This window comes from Cervus elaphus, chromosome 16 (genome assembly GCF_910594005.1).
Source record: "Cervus elaphus chromosome 16, mCerEla1.1, whole genome shotgun sequence".
Classification (NCBI taxonomy): domain Eukaryota; kingdom Metazoa; phylum Chordata; class Mammalia; order Artiodactyla; family Cervidae; genus Cervus; species Cervus elaphus.
The window spans coordinates 41,265,208-41,286,914 of record NC_057830.1 but is presented as its reverse complement, the minus strand read 5'-3'; the positions used below and the strand labels follow the sequence as shown (position 1 = coordinate 41,286,914).

Sequence of the window (21,707 nt, the reverse complement as noted above, 5' to 3'; positions counted from 1 at the left end):
GGGAGCTGCGGGCGCGGTGGTGGCTGGGCAGTGTCGAGCCTGGCCAGACCTACCCTGGGCGTCTGCGAGCGGTTTCATGGCATTTGCGCTGGCGGTTCGCGCCGCTTCCCCGGGCTGGGGGCGGAGGTCAGAGAAGGGGATGGGCGGGCCGGGGGCTGAGGCAAGAGCCCGGGCTTGAGGAAGCAGGCCAGGCAGGGATTGAGGGACGGGGGCCCGGGGCTCTGGGGAAGGGACTGGGGTGGGGGCGGTGGGGGCGAGCTGAGGGGAAGGGGCTGGGCCTGAGGGAAGTGGAGGAGCCGGCGCTGGGCAGAGCCTGATGGCAGCTGAGTCAGGGAGCGGGTGCTGGAGGCTGGCCCGTGCCTCTCGGGGTGGAAAGTGTTCCCAGACCCAAGATGGCGAGGGTGTGCGGGGTTGTCTTTGATGCTCTGCTCCATACCCCCGTCAGTAACTGGCAGTGTGTCCCCCATGACCTTTTCCTTGAAGCATTGTGAGAAACAGACTGTCAAAAACAAGTTCACTTGCATGGAGTCCTTGGTGATTCTGATCTTTGGTCCGTGCAGTGCAGCAGGGGCTGGGTAAGCGCCTGGCTGAGAGAGAACGTTGGGAGCCCTGGGGTCTGCCCTGTGTTGCAGTGGGCTGCGTCCTGGGGCCCTTGTCCATCAGAGGTCTTGTCTTTGACTGTGCAGGAGGCAGGGGTGGGAGGGGAGTCCTCTGGGTAACGGTGTGGAGAGTGGACCGTGTGAGACCTGTTTCCTCTGCTACACTGGAGGGGGTGGGCACGTGGACGGTCTGCTAACTCGGTGTTGGTGGTTTCATCACCTCAGAAACCTTATCATATTCCCTCACCCCCCAACACTAGGCAACACTATCTACTTTGTCTCGCTGTAGACTTACGAGATCTGGCCACTCATAGAAATGGGCCTGTGTAATGTATGGTCTTTTGTGTCCGGCTTCTTCACTTAGTGTGGACGATTTGCAAAGCGTTGTCCGTGTTGTAGTGGATGTCAGTACTTCACTCCGTTTATCATCAGATATTAGTAACATTCCATTGAATGGAGAGACCACCAGCTGCGTGTCCATCACTTCACAAGGATATTGGGTTCTTTTCACTTTGGGCTGTTGGGAGTGATGCTCTGTGAACAAGTTTTTTATATTCCTAGGAATGGAGTTGCTGGGATCTGTGGTACCTCTGTGTTTTAACCCTTTGAAGAACTGCCAGATTCTTTGATTTTCCATTTCCACCACCAGCATAAGAGCCTTCTGATTTCTGCACACCCTCACCAAACTTGTTTTCTGTTTTTTGAAAGGTAGCTACCCTAAAACTTGTGCAGTGGTATCTCAAAAGTCGGCTTTGATTTGCATTCCCTTGATGGTTAGTGATACTGTCTGTTCACAAGCTTATCATCCATTTATATGTCTTTGGAAAAATGTCTGTTCAGATCCTTTCCCCTTTTCAAACTGTGGTTAACTGTCCCTTTTATTATTGACTTGTAAGAATTCTTTATATATTCTGGGTAGATGATTTGAAAATATTTTCTCTCATTCTGTAAATAGTGTTGATTTTGATGGGTATCTTTTGAAGCCAAAAGTTTAAAATTTTGTCCAGTTTGTTTTTTTCTGTTTTCACTTGTGCTTTTAGTGACGGCAAAGCATCTAAGGTCTGTTGTTGAATTCAAGGTGATGAAAATCTGTGCTTATGTTTTTTTTTCTAAGAATATAATAGTTTTACTTCAGACACTTAGGTTTTTTGCTCCATTTTTTTCCAGTTGATTTTTGTGTTGGTGTGAGGTAGGGTTCTAGAGGCATTATCTTTGTATTGGAAAAAAAACAAAACCAAAACAGGCCTTTAATTTTTCAAAGAGTTGTTTTCATGATTTTTTTAATTAAAAATATTGAGAGGGAATAGATTATTATAGATTTGAGCCTATCACTAGCTACCCTTGCAAGATTTTCATAGATGCTGGATGATAACTGCAGTACCCAGAATGTACTAAGCAACCTACACAAGTTAAGATTTCTAAAGGCAGAGTTGAGGAAGGCCAGCAGAGCATCTTCTGTCTGGTTGCTAATGCATGCCAGGCCACACGTCAGCACAGATGGTGTATGCCTGTGACGAGTCTGGTCCTGGGGAACAAGGGGATTCTAGGCATCTGTCATGTCTAGCAGTGCAGTGTCAAGTGAGGGCTATCCTGTGGTCTTAGGGAAGAGGTGCTGAGCTGGTGGCTCGGAGAATTGGAGTGTTGGTCTTATGAAGTAACCGTACCTGTTCATTAGAGACGCAGCTTGCTTCTCTTTTGCTCCCCGAGTCACCATTCTTCACTTTCCGATAGCAGTCACTACTCTGAGTTCTAGCTCAGTCATGTCACCATCCCTTTGGGGAGTGCTTCTCATACGTACATCTATATGAAAGTGTGAGAATGGTAGTCAGTCAGTCATGTCCGAATCTGTGGCCCCATGGACTGTAGCCCGCGAGGCTCCTCTAAACATGGAATTTTGCCTGCAAAAATATTGGAGTGGGTTGCCTTCATTTTTCTGGGGACTCTTCCCCATCCAGGGATAGAACCTGGGTCTCTTGCATTGCAGGCAGCTTCTTTACTGTCTGAGCCACCAGGGAAGCCATATATATATATATACACACACATACATACACACGTATACACATACACCCAGAGTAATAGAATTGTATCGCAGAATAAATTAGGATGAACCAGAAATGGAAAGCTCTCAGCATTTTAGCAAACAAATATGTACACTAGCCATTGAAGCAATGATTTCTGTTTGCATTAAGAAGAAACTTCATACAGTTGTAAATCTTATGGAACTTCTTTATTTCCTGTAGTTTCTCACTGTGGCTGAAAGTTAGTTGAAGTCTTTGGTTAGGGAAATACAAATTTCTTTACAAAACCTTGTTATGTTGGGGAGGATTTCAGAGGTATTCTAAAAGGATCTCAGCACACAAAGATTTGCCCAGGGTGCCTGTCAGCATATATCCTTCTGAGCTTTTTACTCTTAATTGTTTTACAGACAGAAACTCTCCCCAGTGCCTGAGAATTCCTCATTGGATTACTGAGTTTTCAGCAGAGTTTTGTGAGTGTCTCACATCTGCACCTGGAGAAGAAAGGTTTGTGCACCGTGAGCGTGCTCATATGCTCCACTGGGCAGGCAGGGAAACGCCTTTGACAAGCAACGTAAAGGGTGTTTCTCACTGGGTTTGCAGAGATAGGGACGATAACTTTCTGGGAGGAAATTTTCTTGTTTGAAAGATAAAGTCAATTTTGGTGTTGCCTGTGGTCTAGAAAGCAGAGGGGATTCCACAGGACTCTGGAGTGGAGGACTCGGGGCACCTCCCCCCGGGCAACCACCTGGCCCCTTCTTCCTGTTCCATGGGGGAGTGGGGAGCCTGTGGCCATGACGCGGGGGAAAACCGGCCAGTGCTCAGCTGCCCACGAGTGAGGCTGGCTTCTGGAGGGACGGGTGGAGAGTGGACCCTGGGACTTCTGTGCCGCCAGCATGGAGAAGACACAGGCCAGGACGCGGGTTTCACCTTGTCCTTGGGTGGGGAGTGCATCTCGCTGGAGACCCTGTCCTTCTGCATGACCGACCGTCCCCTCACTGGCTGAGGAGACCACTAGGCACCCGGAGTCCTGTGGGTGGGCAGCCCCTTCTCAGGCCAGTGTGGTACCATGGGCAGTCTTGACTTGGGGAGGCAGAGGCTTAGGGCAGAGCATTTGGCTTTCGGGGAACTGTGTCTCCATGTGTGAACAGGCACGCTGGTTATGCCTGCCGGTGCTGAGCCGGTCTGTCGGTTCCAAAGCTTGTGTCCAAAGCAGTTTGTGTCTGGGCGCTTCCTGCCTTGCTTCACCTAGTCAGAGGGGAGCCAGGGTCCCGGTGGGACAGTGTCCAAGGGACTCCGTTGATCCTGCCCACCTGGTGGCACATGCTTCCCTACCCAGCTGACGTGGCAGGAGTCCAATCTGGGAATCAGAGCTGTCCCCCTCGATCCATCCCCGCCACCATCTTGGACTTGTGACCTAGCAGAGCTGGGGGCGCAGGTGGACCTGCCTGGGGGAGTCTCAGGCCTGCGAAGGGCTCCCGTCCTCTTTGGATCTGCACAGAGCATGTGGCCCCACCAAGTGAGACTGGCAGTGTCCTCACCTCAGACACCAGGATGGGGCTTCTGGTTGCGTGCAAACAAGCCTTCAGTTGCTTCCTGGCCTGTGTGCAGTTTTATGAGTACTTCTGGGTAGAATGAGACAATCTTCTCGTCACTTTCTTTTGAAGTTCTGAAAGGCTAGATTTTGCCTTTGCAGTTATGCAAAGAGCAGCGTGGTCCGGCTGCGAGGCTGTGTCATTGTTGTCTGAGCCGATAAATTCCAGAGTGTCAGGGCTCTGATGAGGAGGCAGGGCAGCCTGTCTCAGGGCTGCCCGGCACAGAAGTTGGCATTCTCTGTGTTCTGCGTTTCCCCAAGTAGATGGCAAAGCAGCCCTTGAATGATGTATTGACTTGTCCAGAGTCTAAGTTAAGAAAATCAAATCATTGTAGAGTTTCAAGTAATTATTTTTGAGTCAAAATGGTGCTTTAAAAAAAAAATTGTGATAAAATGCAGCAGACTTTACCATTGGCGACAGCGCATTCCCAGTGTTGGACAACACTGTTGTCAGGAGACTTAGTCGGGGAGGTTCCCATTGAGTGAAGTAGCACACGGGACTTTTTTTATTTTGCAGAAAATGTTCTCATTTGAGTTGTAGCTAGGAGTATTTCTTCTGTGTTTCTGCCCTGTGACTGCTCTCATGTTAGGTTTCTTTTGATCCTTCTGGTGTCACTCAGGCACGGGGATTAAGAGTGACCTTGTTTTATTTTAATGGTTGTGGCATGTAGGAATGTAGTGCCCTGACCAGGGATTGAACCTGGGCCCCCAGCATTGGGAGCGAGGAGTCTTAGCTGCTGGACCCCCAGGGATGTCCCATGAGTGGACCTCTTGAGCACATAGCTCCCTGCCCTCCCTGTGCTGTCCAGGGTTTTGGGGTCCCGGGCAGGGCATCTGTGTAGGTCTCTGGGCAGGGCTCTCCTGGCGTCTGTGACCCTCAGCGGTGCTCTTCCAGATGTGGAAAGCCTCGGCAGGCCACACTGTGTCCATCAACCGGGACAACGGGGGAGCCGACAACTGGGAGGACCGACCGTGATTTTGTGGTAGGAGGCGCCAGTCTGCCCACCTTTCCCGTCTCCTCAAGTAGATACTCCCAGGTTTTTGGGTGGGTGGGTGGGGGGCTGTTTTACAATCCAGGGTGTGGGGTGTCCTCGTTCTTTCTTTTCCTTTTCAGAATGACGTAAGTGAAAAAGAGCAGAGATGGGGGGCATGTCTTGGCTGTCTGTCTGACGGATTTGTTCGTCTTCCATCTCTTCCCTCCCAAGTATCCACAAATTGCGGGAGAATGTGTTTCAAGAACACCAGACCCTCAGGGAGAAAGAGGTGGAAATGGGACCCAAAGCCTCGCACGGCTACGGAGGGAAGTTTGGCGTGGAGCAGGACAGGATGGACAAGGTAAGTGCCGACCCACGTGGTGTCAGTCCTGGCGTGCTTGACCTCGCCAGGGTCAGCAGGGTCGTCTCTCAGCCCTCCCCTTCCATTGAAAAGTTGGGAATCCACTTGTTGAGGGCAAGATTTGCCAGAAGTAACTCTCTCTCAATTGACCTTAGCTGAGAAGGGCTGTGGTTTCTGGAAGCTCTTCAGATTCTGAGTTGCTGGGGAGGGAGGTCTTTTGGGAAGCCTAAAGCTGGAGATCAGGTCCTACCAGAGGCCAGCTCTGTGACCGGGACAGAGGCCCACAGCCAGCCAGCCAGACTGCTAGCATGGGCATCACGTGTAATTCAGGCTACAGCCTTAGTGGTTCCCATCTGCAGCCCAGAGCTGAGTTTCAGCGCCTGGTTTCACGTCGAGGCTGGAAAGTCAGCCACCTAGCTTGCTGCTGTCCTTCGCACACTTGGTGACCTTCAGAGAGGACCCTGTCCTCCGGTGTCAAATCATGGCCCACCAGGCTGAGGACAGGCAGGTCTAAGTAGGTGGGACTGAAGCTGTTAACAGTGCAGCATCCCTTGCTGGTACTCAGGGAGGGGGCTGGATCAGCTGGGGGCTGTGTCCGCCCTGCAGAGGGGACAATAGACTGGAGCAGGTGTGCTGCATCTGCAGTGAAGCGGGTGTGCGTTTCCCAGGCTGGGTAACTTGAGATGTCTTCCTTTACTCTGTGCTGAGGTATAAGCTGGGGTCAGATTCCTCTGTAATTCCACCCCATCTGCCTTGTTTCCGGATCAGGCTCAGCCCGGAATGATAGGGCTTGTCACACTGGTGAGCCAGCACCTGCTTGAGAGAGGGGCGCCTCTCATGACCAGAGCGTCATCCCTGCTTCCCGCAGTGCTCTGCCTGGTGCTGACTTTCTCATAAACAGAGTCTCGTCAGTGTGAGACCAAGGCCAATCTGGGGGACAAAGCTGTTTTGATCAGAAAGTTGGGCGAATCGCTAAGCTTTCACTCTGGCCATGTTTTTGGAACAGTTCTGACTTCTTGGTGATGAAGAGTCACGCTGGCGGATCCTTTGGGCATGCTGCTGCCTCCATGTTACCTTGCTGATGTTTTCTGGGTGAGACCCCTGAAGCTGCAGATGGGTGGTTTCTGCCACAAGTTTTTGGAGGCCGCGGTGCTCCAGATCGGCTGTTGGCTGTGGTCATCGAATCCAGCCTGGGAGGGAGAGAAAGTAACACCTCCAGACTGGAAAGGAAATTCTGCTTTGCTCCCTGGCTGTGGAAGAACACGCGCCCTGAGCTGCCTGCAGAGTTATCAGAGGTGGTCGTGACCTGTGGGGGTTGGACCCTAAACCCCGCTGCTGAAGTTCCGGTTAAACAAGCAGGAGGGGAGTTGGTAGTGCGCTGGCAGGCCCCTCGCTGTATTGAACGAGGGGGCCAAGGTGGGGGTGATTCCCTGGGGAGGAGCTAGGCTGGACGAGCCGCCTCCTCGCCCGGCATTGGGTCATGCGTCAGTCATCTGTCCTGCATCCTCAGTGTCCACAAAGAGGTCCGTGACCACTCTCCATTCTGCCGAGGGCGCCTGCTGCCTTACTCTGAGGGTCATGCCTGGGCGACTGGAGCAGCACGGGGCCGCTCAGCGTTCGGGGTGTAAATATTTTCAGCTTCCCGGCCACCACAGGGTCTCAGGTTGCTCCCGGCCACCACAGGGTCTCAGGAGGCCCTCCTCCAGTGTCAGGCCCTCACCCAGCATCAGGCCCTATCCCAGCATCAGACCCTCACCCAGCATGAGACCCTCCCTCCGCGTCAGGCCTTAGTCCAGCATCAGACCATACCCAGCATCAGACCCTCCCCCAGCATCAGGCCCTAGTCCAGCATCAGACCCTAGTCCATAATCAGACCTTCCCCCAGCATGACACCCTCCTCCAGAGTCAGACCCTCCCCCAGCATCAGGCCCTAATCCAGCATCAGACCCTCCCCCAGCATCAGACCCTTCCTCAGTGTCAGGCCCTAGTCCACAGCATCAGGCCCTCCTCCAGCATCAGAGCCTCCCCCAGTGTCAGTTCCTCACCTAGCATCAGATCTTACCAGCATCAGGCCCTCCCCCAGCATCACACCCTAGTCCAGCATCAGGCCCGCGTCCATCATCCGGCCCTACTCCAGCGTCAGGCCCTCACCCAGCATCAGACCTCAGTGCAGGATCAGAGGTTGCCCCCCAGCATCAGTCGTTTCCCCCCAGCATAAGGCCCTAGTCCAGCATCAGGCCCTAGTCCAGAATCAGACCCTCCCCCAGCATCAGACACTCCACCAGCATCAGGCCCTACTACAGCATCAGGCCCTAGTCCAGCATCAGACCCTCCCCCACCCTCCGACCCTCCCCCGGCCTCAGGCCGTTCCCCACTATCAGGCCCCCCACCTCCAGTTTGAGGCGTGGCAGCTCCACTTGTCTGATGCTCCTGAGCACACTCAGGCAGCCCCAGAGCCGCAGGACAATGGCTCTTGCAGGAGGTGCGTCTCCAGGAAGCACTTGCGGAGCAGCAGCAGCTGGGCTCTGTTTCAGGTCAAGGAGAGGCGAAGGGGCACTTGTGCAGGAGGCAGCCGTGGCTGTGGGCATGCTCCCCGACTCTGCTTCCTCCCCGTGGGGGCTCTGCTCTCCTGCTCTCTCACGGGCCCCAGGACTGTGTCCTTCCAGAGTCACAGTCGCCTTGATATCTCAAGCCCAAGTCCTGAGTTGCATCCCAGTCTGGTGTGGTGGAGGGCTGGGAACACCCAAGCTCAAGGGCTGAAAGGATCCCAGGGGGACAGTCGGGCCCCAGCGGGCGGCAGGGCAGGGGATGACGGTGGCCGCCCACAGAGGGCCCCGCAGCAGCACTGGAAGGACAGCAGCGATGCCTTAGCTCACTCGGGGACGCTGCCGGCCTAACACTCAGAGATGTTACCGTCAGCAGCTCTGGCAACGCAGGAAGCCCGGTGAGTGACACCACGCCACATGGGCTGTGTGCGTGGGCACTGCTGACCATGGCCTCGGTTTTCATTCTGGTTCCAACTGTCCCTCCAAGGGTTGACAGGCTCCTCTTCCGAATGGCACAGATGTTTTCTTTATGTGGGTGAACGCATCCCTGCTTGTTTCTGTCGGCACTGTTGTCCCTCATCGTGTGTTTTCCTCGTTACAACCTGTACTTGCTGCTCTTCCAGTTTAAATTAGGAGCAGTCCTTCGTTTCTGCATTTCCTAGTTGGCAGTGTTCACTGTGGCTTTCCAGGTGGCTCTAGCGGTAAAGATCCTGCCTGCTAATGCAAGAGATAATGAGAGATGTGGCTTCGGTCCCTGGATCGAGAAGATGGCCTGGAGGAGGGCATGACAACCCACTCCAGTATTCTTGCCTGGAGAATCCCATGGACAGAGGAGCTAGTGGGCTACAGTCCCTGGCGTCGCAAAGAGTCAGACACAACTGAAGCAGGTTAGCACACACTCAGGCTTTAGTTCAGTCACTCAGTTCTGTCCGACTCTCTGCCACTCTGTGGACTGCAGCGCTCCAGGCTTTCCTGTCCTTCACTATCTCCTGGAGTTTGCTCAAACTCATGTCCATTCAATCAGTGATGCCATAGAACCATCTCATTCCTGTTGCATCCACCAGAGAGGTGGCTGGGACTCGGCAAAGTACATGGTCCCACTGCCTGGGTGTGAAGCTGCCCTCACCACTCTCTGACCGCGTGACCATCACTGTGTCTTCCTCTGTAAATGGGGAGGTGGCAGCACCTGCTTAGGAAGGGGCACATCCAGCATCTGGTATATAAGCAATGCACCACCATCTCAGCGTTGTATTTATTAATAAAAGGGATAGCATTTAATAACCTGCTCCTTTTTCTCTCTTGTCACTTAACTGTGGTCCAGACCACATCTGGTTTACATACCCCTGTAAGTCCCACACCCAGCACAAACAAGACACTCAACAAATTTCTGGCTGAGGAGGCAGGAATATATCCTGTCCTCAAGGAGATGAAGCCAAGCGAGCGAGATGGGGCCTGATGACAACACTGTGTGATGAGGAGACCCCAGGAAGACGTGTGTCGCTGTGGTGTGGTGTGGGGGGCATGGGCAGAACCCCTGAGAGCTCCTGGGGATGGGGAAGGTGGCAGGAAGGAGGAGGAGGGCTGTTCCTTGCCGGGTGTCCACAGATTGCACCTCACCCCTCACTGATGAGCACTTGGGCCATTTCCAAACACTTGTCAGTGTTCTGGGGGAAACAATCATTGCCCAGCTCCTACTCAATCAACTTCACAGAATATGTTTCTAGCACTGGAGTATAAACATCTGCTTTATTCATTCCATCCTCCGTTCATCCACCCATCCAGCCAGCCATCTGTTCATCCATCCATCCACTCACTAATCCATCCATCCATCCACTCACAAATTCCATCCACCCATCGAGCCAGCCATCGGTTCATCAATCCATCCATCCACCCACCCACTCATTAACTCATCCGATCATCTCGGACCCACCGAGAAGACAGACGCCTCCTCCGCTCCTGCTCCCAGGAGGACCCCGAGCGTGACAGGAGCCTCATGGGGCAGCGGGGGAGACACAGAAGGGACATGCCTGCAGGCCCTCCTCCTCTGAACGGGGAAGCAGCCACCTGGTCCTAAGCCCTCCTTACCGGGGTGTCCAGGCCGACCCCTTTCCTTCTTGCCAAACAAGCGGCCGATGGAGGACCTGATGGCCCTTCTTCGGGGCTTCGTGCACCGAGTCCTGGCTGCTGCTGCTGCTGGAGTTGCCCCCGGGGCCATCCTGAGAGCCTGTCGAGCTTCAGGGACAGAAAACACCCTTTAACCGGCGCCCTCATGCAAACACACACCCCTCCCCAAGACTGACTGATAGAACTGGCCACCAGCAACACCCGTGCCTCCACCTCGAGCAGACAGTGGCGTCTGCTTCACCAACCACACTCCACACGAGCAATGGGGGCTCCCAGCCACAGACATCCGCCCCAGGAAGCTGAGAGTCTCTGACTGGAGCTGCCCCCGAGGAGGGCTTGACTCCAGGCCAGCCGGTGCAGAGGGCGCTCCGACCCTCCCTCAGGGTCACCGCTTGTCAGGTGACGATGCTCCCAGAGAAGTCGAGCTCCCCCACTCTGGGCAGCTCCCTCTGCCTCCCACAGGGTGACCGTCCCCGGCCGTGGCAGGAGAGCGACAGTCACCGTGCAGGGCTGCTGGTCAGGAGACCACTCGTGCCCTCCGTCGGGGGCTTCCTGGCTCAGGCCGGGAGTTCAGCAGGTGGTGGTCGAATGAGGACAGTGTCAGCCACAGGAGGGGACAGAGTCTCCTGAGAGGAGACCCTTGAGGAAAAGGGAGGGACCCTCAAGAGCGAACCTGAGAGGCACGGGGCCATCACCATCAGGAACGCGCCCCAGACGGGGAGACCTCTAGCAAGAGCAGGAAGAAAGCTCCCACAGGAGTCAATCCGCAGAGATGGACATTTTCTAAAATCACTGAGGTCCCTGAGCTCTTCTCCCCCAGCATCTGAAGTTCACCACTAACCACAGGCACCGCATCCAGTGCAATTCCTTTAAAATCATCCTTCCAACTCTTTCAAGACAAGAGGCGCAGGGCTCCTGAAACTGACGAGGCGCGCAGGCCCCTTACTTGCGGGCGTCCCTGATGTCCTCGGGGCTGGCCGCGCACAGCGCCCCCGTGTGCACCTGCTCCAGCCGAAGAGACTCAGGCGAGGCAGGGCTTGAGGTTTCAGATGTGATGGTTGTCTTGTCATTTTGCACCTCTTCCCGTAGAGCTGGCATCTGAGTGAATGAGCTAAGTATAAAATTGGCTAACAAGAGACTGTGTCGAAGAAGGCAATCATACAGGCCTTACATTATAACCACAAGCATATTTGAAAATCTATTAGCTATGCTATCCGCCAAGTACAAAAAATGCCTTGTACTAGCTTAATGCCATCTTTTTTTTTTTTTTTTTTTTTGCTTAATGCCATCTTAAAGGACTGTCTTGTAGAGAAGCGGGGCGTGGGGCAGCGAGAGCACCTGACTGAGTGCAGAGACCCCGGACAGGAGCCTCCCTGCAGTGGGGCTCCGCCCTCCCTGGAATGCGGCGACCAGATGGCCCCGCCGGGCAGGACAGCAGAGCGACGCCAGCCCCATGAACCCTGCATGGCACCAACTGCCCTGATGAAAAGACTGTGCTCATCGCCAGATGCTGCTCAGAAGCACCACGAGCAAGGGTAAGGAACCTCTCAGCAAGCCTTCCAGACCTTTCTGTTTGAAGGAGAAAAGGAAACAGCTTGTACCACCACCCAAGATCATTTGTAGTGATGATGCAGGTTACTGGAACCGTGACATCAAGTGAAACACAGGAAAGGCACCTAACCCGGCATGCGAACACCATGTGTCTGGCTCGTATTTCTCTGTAACACACGACTGGGGCTACACAGTGAAGTGCTTGCACGCAGTTCCAGTGTAATTTACTCACTGTGGTCTACATAAAGCACCCCTAGGTCTTCACTCAGAGATGATCTTGTAGCAACCTAGAGTGGTGGGATTGGGAGGGAGGTTCAAAAGGGAAGGGATATATGTATACCTATGGCTAATTCATGTTGAGGTTTGACAGAAAAGAACAAAATTCTGTAAAGCAATTGTCCTTCAATTAAAAAATAAACTAGTTAAAACAAACAAAAAAAAGATGATCTCTCCTGGAGTCCCAGCTTTTCCGCTGGTCCTGGGTGTGAGGACAGGAAAGACAGTGGTGGCAACAGTGTGGGGAACAGATTAACCCCTTCAGGGTCCAGACAGGTCTCACTTACACATTTGGGTTGTGGTTAAGCCAGGGGAAGTCCGTAGAAACATGCACCTGCCTCAAAGTCAGGGACCGCAGCCGGCCCCTTCCCCGGGCCTCCTCCTGAGGAAGGGCTCTGGGCCCCCAGCCTGGCCGCCCTCCCCCAGGAGGGAAGTCCGCCCTCCCCCAGGAGGGAAGCCCGCCCCCCTGGTGCCCAGGTGACTAGGATGGGCAGGACCGCGTCCTCACTTAACAGGAGGGCAGAGCAGGCCACAGAGCCGGTGAGCGGCACACCCAGGCCACCAGCCCCAGGCTGACGGAGCAGCTCCGCTGTGCCCAGCAGAAGGGCCCCCGGGCACTGAGCTGCCTGAACTGGAGCGTGGCTGCCCGAGACCTGCGGGAAGGTCCCAGGAGTGGTCGGTCAGTGGGCTGGGAGCGGGAGAGGGACAAGGACGGCCAGCCCTCGGGGCACTGGACTCCAACAGGGGCTCATCCGAGGGACCAGAGGGGAGAGGCAGCGAGCTCCCTCCTGGTGCTCCCTCCATCAGGGACGCTGTGAGGGACATGAGAGCCTCTGGAGGAAAGCGGGCTGGACGGCCCCACGGTTAAGTGTCCAGGCTCTGATCAGACGAGTCTGCACCGCACTGCTGTGTTTGTGAGCCTGGGCACGGGGCCCGGCCTCTCTAAGCCTCAGTGTCCACGTCTGCTGAATAGGGATAACTGCAGCCTGGACCTCACCTGGGTGTCTGCGGGATTAGATGACAGGCTCGGAAACCACTCGACACGGTGCCTGGCGGGCAGAGTCTCCTGCACACTGCTACCCCTGTCATTAGAGGGCTTCCCCCAAGTCTAATACCTATGGCTCTGATTCAGTCATTGCTTTTAAGAAAACACTAAGTGGAAATTCCATGGTGGTACAGACGTTAGGACTTGGCACTTTCACTGCCGGGACACCGGTCTGATCCCTGGTTGGGGAACTACGATCCCATAAGTTGTGCAGCATGGCCAAAGAAATAAAATTTTCAAAATAATAAATACTACTATGTCTATTATAAATAAGCATGAGATGATTAGAAAGCAAACAAGTGGCAGAAAGGGAAACTGTTACAATTGTCTCAACGAATGACCTTTTTCCAACAGAACCATCAGCATATTTTAAGTGGTGGGTGAGTTTCAAAACTTCCATTAAAACGTCAATTATTCACCAGTACATAACCACACAGTGTTCATTCATGTGACTCGATAAGCACTCTTTAACACTTCACAGAGAAACAAAGCCATGCTAAATTACTAAATTGTTTACCTTTCGACGATGCTTCCTTAAATCACTAGGCTGATAGATGCATGCAAAGAAATGGAGAGAAACCAGGTTGATTGTGACTTTGAAGCTAAAAATTCAAGAATCAGTATAGGCAAATACAGGAAAGCAAAAATGATGGCAAACCTATAAGTGACATTAAGACTTAGAGAACAGTAGCTGGAAACAGAACATTTTTTTTTTGACCACAGAAGTTAAATAAGCTATTCAAGATTTACTAGAGAAACACTATAAATTATGACTCAGGAAGATACAATTCTGTTACAACATCGTGATTTATTAAAGCAGAGCATCCTGTTCATCAAAGGGCCTCAACAGCTGTCTGTTCTCAGCCAAACTTCTCTATAACCTATTTCTCTTAATAAAAAACATGTTATACTTTAAAATAGTAATTTATATGCGTTAGTATGCTGTAATGTTCTTTATCTTTCTGGCTTACTTCACTCTGTATAAGGGGCTCCAGTTTCATCCATCTCATTAGGACTGGTTCAAATGAATTCTTTTTAACGGCTGAGTAATATTCCATGGTGTATATGTACCACAGCTTCCTTATCCATTCATCTGCTGATGGGCATCTAGGTTGCTTCCATGTCTCGGCTATTATAAACAGTGCTGCAATGAACATTGTGGTGCACATGTCTCTTTCAGATCTGGTTTCCTCAGTGTGTATGCCCAGAAGTGGGATTGCTGGGTCATATGGCAGTTCTATTTCCAGTTTTTTAACAAATCTCCACACTGTTTTCCTTAGCGGCTGTACTAGCTTGCATTCCCACCAACAGTGTAAGAGGGTTCCCTTTTCTCCACACCCTCTCCAGCATTTATTGTGTGTAGACTTTTGGATAGCAGCCATCCTGACTGGCGTGTAATGGTACCTCATTGTGGTTTTGATTTGCATTTCTCTAATAATGAGTGATAACCCTATATGCAAAACAGAAAAAGAGACACAGAAATACAGAACAGACTATTGAACTCTGTGGGAGAATGTGAGGGTGAGATATTTCAAAAGAACAGCATGTATACTATCTATGGTGAAACAGATCCCCAGCCCAGGTGGGATGCATGAGACAAGTGCTCGGGCCTGGTGCACTGGGAAGACCCAGAGGAATCGGGTGGAGAGGGAGGTGGGAGGGGGAATCGGGATGGGGAATACGTGTAAATCTATGGCTGATTCATATCAATGTATGACAAAACCCACTGAAATGTTGTGAAGTAATTAGCCTCCAACTAATAAAAAATTTAAATAAAAATAAAAATAAAAAAATAAAATAGTAATTTAACTGATGAGGAAGTTACCATAATACCTACTTTAACACTGAACAAATCTAACCACCTATTGGACATTAATGTAAAATCCTTACCTAGAATTTGATTTAAAACTTCTGAAAATAAATTCATTAAAGCAGGTACCCTATGAAAATGTGTAAGAATGAAAGCTAGCATAATTGCAAGTGAAGTCTTCACATTTTATGAACCATAGAAGATACTTTGTAAGAGTCTAGTAGAGACATTAACCATGCAAAAGCTGATGAGATTTACAGTCTTAAATACAAGCACCAACACAGAAAGGAGATTGTGTCAAAAGCCCATTAATTCTACACTTAGAAGATCATTTCTTTATGTAAGCATAATCTCATTTATAAATTGCACAGGTTATGTAGTGTATGATCCATCTACATTATGCTTGTAACTGCATAGTGATACAATAATTCAAACTTACTGCTATGGGGGAAAAACACCATTTAATGAGCCATGAAGAAAAGCACAAACACGACTAAAGGGACACACGCTGTGGACACAGCACTGCTGAGACCAGAGCAAGTGGTTTCTCCCAAGAAACCAAATGCTTATAAGCAAGCATTACCTTGAACAATGCTAACTTTTTTAGACAGGTACCAATCTTTTTTTTAAAATTTCGCTTATTTATTTTTGGCTGCGCTGGATGTTATTGCTATGCTCAGGCTTTCTCTAGATACAATGCACGGGCTTCTCACTGCTGTGGATTCTCTTGTTTTGGAGCGTGGGCTGCAGGGCGTGTGGGCTTCAGTAGTTGTGGCACCCCGGCCTAGTTGCCCCATGGCATGTGGGGTATCCCTGGACCAAGGATGGAACCTGTGTCCCCTGCATGGGCAGGTGGACGCTTAACCACAGGCCCAACATTGAAGTCCTAAAAAAAAAAAAAATTTTTTTTTGAAAGGGGAATTCCAGGCAGTTTCTACATTTACAGTAATCACAGTGATTCAGCAGTAACAGTGAATTTATTCAATGGTCCCATACACTGAGCATCCAATGAACATGACTTTAATCCTCATTTGCTGTTATTCAGTCACTCAGTTGTGTCCGACTCTGTGACCCCATGCACCACAGCATGCCAGGCTTCCCTGTCCTTCACTATCGCCCAGAGTCTACTCAAACTCAGGTCCACTGAGTCGGTGATGCCATCCAACCATCTCATCCTCTGTCACTCCCTTCTCCTCCTGCCCTCAATCGTTCCCAGCATCAGGGTTTTTTCCAGTGAATCAGTTCTTCCCATCAGTTGGCCAAAATCCTTGTTGTCCAAAGGGACTCTCATGAGTCTTCCCCAGCACCTCAAATGATCTAAAAAAATAATTAATTTGAAATTATTGGCATTTTAACCATCTCCTGAACGTGCCTTGCTTTATTTTAGAAAACTAATTTCCAGATTTCCTGCTTTTGCTTAGAAGAAGGTAAGAGTTACATAAGCATCCATCTTGAGTAGGCTGGCAGAAATGCATCCTGGCCCAGGTCTCTAGCTTGGAACTGGGGTTTGTGCCGTGGGGTGAGAAGGCGGAGCTCTGCAGAGCCTTTGTGTAATTGTGGCTTTCTAGGGTAGTCATGGGTCTAGAGCAAGCTTGACTTTCGGCCAGAGCACCTCATGTTATTGTCAACTATTATAAAAGGAAATGAAAGGGAATAAGATGTAGTGTTCTGGTGCTATACTCTGTTTTTTAAAAGCAGGATGGTTATGCAGAGTCTTTGAGCACAGCAAAAAGGTTTTTTTATTTATTTATTTTTTCCTCCTTCTATTTATAACCAGATCAAATTCTTGAGAAATTTAGGTAAGGGGCCAAAGTTGAGGTTAATTGGTGTTAAATCCAGGAGAATTGGAGGAAGCCAGGAAGATGGAAGAAGAAGTGGATGGGGCTGCAGTCAATAAAATGGGCACCCTTCTCCTGCATCACACCCCTCTGCAGGGTAACCCGTGGCACTTTGTCTTCAGAGAGTCCCTCCCGCTAGCCCCGTGAGGCCGGGAGAGTGACAGCTTTGCCCACTGGGCACAGGGCTGGTTGGCCCAGGTAATCTGTCCTAAGAAATTGGGCCTGCAGCCCAGCACACAGGGCACCAGACCCGTCCGTTCTGCGTGTTCTGGCAAAAGTGGCTGAGGATCACAGTCCAACAAATACAAAGCTGCTTCCTATTCCAGACTCACTCCTGAGTGCATTTTGTCTCAGATTGCATAATAAACATTCTTTTGTTTAACAAATTGTTTTGCATCATCACTTCTGAACCATGTTAATGATATCGTATCTGACATAGCAATAGAGTTTGGTTTTTTGTTTTTATTTTCACTCAAGCAGGGTTCTGTCTTCAAAGAAGACAGAAGAATGACCTGAGAAGTGTCACTCTTTTGGAGGCCAACGCTAAGGTGAAGGATATTGCAATATCCAGGGAGAGGAGAACTCTAGAAGGTGAACTTCAATAAGGTACTTTTGAGCATATTTTCCATGGGATTTTAGTAGGTGACAAAGATCCCAATATGGAGAAGGAATGGCAACCCACTCCAGTATTCTTGCCTGGGAAATCTCATGGACAGAGGAGCCTGGTGGCCTACAGTCCATGACATCACAAAGAGTCAGACACAACTTAGCAACTGAACAACAACAATCCACAATCAGGCAGATTGTGATTTGGGGAAACACTGCTTGAGGGAAATGTAGAATAAAATGGAGAGTGAAGTGACCTAGCAATATGGAGCATAGAGTTTTGGAAGAAATTAAAAGTGTGTAGAATAATAGTTGCAAATATTCAAACAATAAAGTCTGTGGCCAAAGGAAAGAAAGAAAAAGATCCAAATAAAGAAAAGCAAGTATTTGTAAAAACACTGAAAGATCAGGCCTCTGAAATTCAGGTGACAGTGATGCTCACTGAGAGTTGTAAGCTACAAGGTCTTCATCACAGAAATCTTCCTATCACCAGGGTGTATGTAGAAGGACAAAAGCCCATGGGGATATTGCCTTACATGAATTGGGGGAATCTTAGGTTGTTTTTACGGCAGTGCCAATTAGTAGAGGCCCATACTCCACAGGCGATTTCTCAACAATACTTGGTTCACATGACTGTTCAGATTGCCTAGGGAATGAGCTATCTGTCCAGAAGGGACGTCATCCACCAAGATGTGGCTGCTAGGAACTGTATCACTGAGGACACACTTCAAGTTAAGATCACAGACAATGCTGTCTCCAGAGACTTGTTCCCCATGGATTATAATTGCCTGGGGGACAGTGAAAACAGGTGGGTTCGGTGGACGGCCCTTGAAAGTCTGGTTAATAATGAGTTCTCCAGTGCCAGCAACCTGTGGGCCTTCAGAGTAATGCTGTGGGAACTAGCTTTTGACTCTGGGCCAAATGCCCTACGTGGACATGGCCGCCTTTGACATGGTTGCGTGCCCTAAAAGATGGTTACTGCACTGTGCTGAGGAACTGTGCTGTGATGGCTTGTTGCTGGCCCTTTGATCCAGAAGAGAGATCCCAGTTCTAGCAACTGGTCATGTATAGCCACCTCTGCCTTGTCCTAATGATTACAGATGAGTCACTAATTGCACCCCATGTTCAGCTATATATCTTGAAAGAAAAAGATCAAAGAATGTGTGCACCTGCCTTAAAACCACCACAGGTAAATACTGTTAATCTTGTCTTTTCCTCTTAACATTTTTAAACACTTTTCTTTTTATTACATTTTTTCTTTTAATTATTTTGCTACAATGTTACTTTTGATAACTCCCTAACATACTGTATGGGTCTAACACCAGTAGCTTAACCAGAATCCCATTGGGAGCATTTTAATTATTTTGAAGTTTTTGACATTTGAATAATACTACAAAAACACTTTGTCACATAAATGTCTATATGTGTGTTCGTCACTCAGTTGTGTCCGACTCTTTGCAACCCATGAACTGTAGCTTGCCAGGCTGCTCTGTCCATGGGATTCTCCAGACAAGAACATTGGAATGGGTTGCCATTCCCTTCTCCAGGGGATCTTCCCAACCCAGGGATTGAACCCAGGTCTCCTGCATTGCAGGCAGATTCCTCACCATCTGAGCCACTGGAGAAGCCCAAATGTCTCTATAATCCATGATTATTTAACAAGGCTCATGGGTAGACTAAAATGGTCATTAGTGTGGAAATGGTGTCAGCAACTCAGAGAATGGAGCAAAAGCCAAGTGCTTAATAAGACATTGTCTGGACACTCTGCAGGAAGGGAAAGGTGGAAATCCTGAGAAGTGGTTTGAATCAGGAAGATTCCAGACTCCTATGGGATCGTAGCATAATGGAGGACGGAGACAGCTGTCAAAGCTGTGATTTTGCTGTGATTCAGCAGGGAGAGCATGAGGTGTGCCCAAGGGGACAGAAAAGACAAACCGGAGGAAGAGTAGTCAAGTGCTGAGACGAGAGTAAAACCCGAGTCTGAGGAGTCAAGAAAAACAGGGAAAGATGAGTCAGGACCCAGGAAAGGGATGAGTGAAAAGTCACTTCATGTTTTTGTGGAAATCTGTTCCAAAACCTGAGTTTTGTATTTTCTATTTGTCCAATGCAAACTACTGGGAGATGTCAAAAAACCTTTCAAAGTTTATGTATTTAATGAAATTCCATAGAGGGAATGTTTAACATCCAGGCAGAGAGACTGTGTGCACCCTGCTTATCTTGACTACTGGGGACAAATTTCTGGCCTTTAATCCTATTATTTTCAATTAATCAAATGGACATGACATTTTTCAGATTTGCTTAAAGTTTAAGTTTTTTCAGCAAAGATTGTGGGCAACTTTGCTTAAAGGCTGTTTGAATGGTTAACAGGACTTCCCAGGTGGTGCTAGTGGTAAAGAACCCTGCCTGTCAATGCAGGAGATCTAAGAGATGCCTGTTCGGTCTCTGGGTCAAGACGATCCTCTGGAAGAGAGCACGGCAATCCACTCCAGTATTCTTGCCTGGCGAATCCCATGAATAGAGAAGCCTGGTGGGTTAAGGTCCATAAGGTTGCAAAGAGTTAGACATGACTGAAGCGACTTAGCATGCAACAAGCACAAATGATTGACACGCCTTAGAAGGGAGAGGTTGGCTACTGCCCTGTAGGGACTAGAGGTTGTCCCCTGCCCTTCAGGGATGTGTAGTCACATTCTAGGCTTCTTTCCTCCAAAAGAGACTTTGTTTCTATTCCAGAAGAAAATACAGGATCTTTCTTACTGAGGAGGAGAGCAGGGGTAGATGTGTCAGCCATCTATTTAAGCTCTGAGTTTCATAACCTGGAATTTATGCATAAACCCCACTGCACACACAGGTACATGTGCCTCTACCCTCTCCCCCCATGGGGAACCAGGGCGAAGTTTACTCAGCAACGAAACAGTCTGATCCTTGATCCAGAGATCTCACAACGGGATGGTATGTGTACAGTTCTCTAGCATGTACGTTTGTATACATACATATACACTTGTATACTGGTATATACATGCTACCCAGGTATACATGCACACTCATAAAGACTCACATAAATAACTGTGGTAACTTGTTAACTCGCAAGTAGGATCTCAGACCTGTCAGCATTTCAGAGAAAATACCAAGAAATGGATCAACAGAAGCAGTGGGATGTCTCAAGATCAGGGTCAAAGGATGGTGACTTGCCCCCCCACCCCCCCCAACCCCCGCACCCAGTCACTCACTTGCTCTGATGAAACAAGCTGCTATGTTTTGTGCAGCCCTATGGAGAGGCCCGGGCTTCCCTGGTGGCACTGGGGGTAAAGAACCTGCTTGCCATTGCTAGAGACATAAGAGATGCCAGTTCAGTTCCTCAATCAGAAAGATCACCTGGAGGAAGGCATGGCAACCCACACCAGTATTCTTGCCTGGAGAATTCCATGGACAGGGGGGGCCTGGCATAGGGTCGCAAAGGGTCGGACACAGCTGAAGCGACTTAGCATGTACATACACACGTGGAGAGGACTGGGCTTCCCTGGTGGCTCAGCCATGAAGAATCCGTCCAGCAGTGCAGGAGACTTGGGTTTGATCCCTAGGTTGGGAAGATCTGGAGAAGGAAATAGCAACCCACTCCAGTATTCTTGCCTGAAGAATTCCACGGACATAGGAGCCTGGTAGGCTACAGTCCATGGGGTTACAAAGAGTCTGACATGACTGAGTGACTAATATTAAACAGAGTGACTAATAATAAATGGAGAGGGCCACATCACAATAAACAATAAATGGAGATGGCCACATCACAGGGACAAAGGACAGCCTCCTGCCATCTGCCCCCAAGAACTGAATCCAGCCCCTACCTCTTGTGTAAGCTTGGAAGCACAGGTATCTTTTTCATTCCATTCCTCACAGCCCCAGTCTGGTGAGACTCAGTATCAGAGAACCAAACTACACTGAACCATTAGAAATGGTGATGTAATAAAGGCTGTGACAAACCTAGATGCCATATTAGAAAGCAGAGACATCACTTTGCTGACAAAGATCCGTCTGGTCAACACTATAGTATTTCCAGTAGTCATGTACGGATGTGAAAGTAGGACCATAAAGAAGGCTGAGCACCGAAGAACTGATGCTTTTTAACCGTGGTGTTGGAGAAGACTCTTGAGAGTCCCTTGGACAGCAAGGAGATCAAGCCAGTCAATCTTGAAAGATATCAACCCTGAATATTCATTGGAAGGACTGAGGCTGAAGCTCCAATACTTTGGCCACCTGATGGGAAGAGCCGACTCACTTGAAAAGACTGATGCTGGGAAAGATTGAAGGCATGAAAAGAAGTGGTTGACGGGATGAGATGGTTGGATGGCATCACCAACTCAGTGGACAGGAGTT

At 49.8% G+C, this 21,707-nt stretch overlaps 1 protein-coding gene across 7 annotated transcripts in view; it reads left to right on the top strand.

Moving 5' to 3' along the window:
- Positions 1 to 21,707, top strand: part of LOC122710281 (src substrate cortactin-like) — a 169,075-nt gene that overhangs the window by 2,976 nt on the left and 144,392 nt on the right. Inside the window, exons 2-5 of one of the 7 annotated variants that reach the window (XR_006345912.1) lie at positions 3,025 to 3,121; positions 5,104 to 5,191; positions 5,414 to 5,543; positions 6,550 to 7,735. The exons of 2 other annotated variants lie outside the window; for them this stretch is intronic. Coding sequence is in view for 1 of the 5 variants with exons in the window: in XM_043928011.1 (XP_043783946.1) it covers positions 5,063 to 5,191; positions 5,323 to 5,543; positions 6,550 to 6,625 (426 nt within the window). In the remaining 4 variants the exon portion in view is untranslated. Of the gene's footprint in view, positions 1 to 3,024; positions 3,122 to 5,062; positions 5,192 to 5,322; positions 5,544 to 6,549; positions 7,736 to 21,707 lie in introns of those variants that run through there. 4 more of the 7 variants (XR_006345911.1, XR_006345913.1, XR_006345914.1 and 1 more) reach the window with 4 other exon arrangements.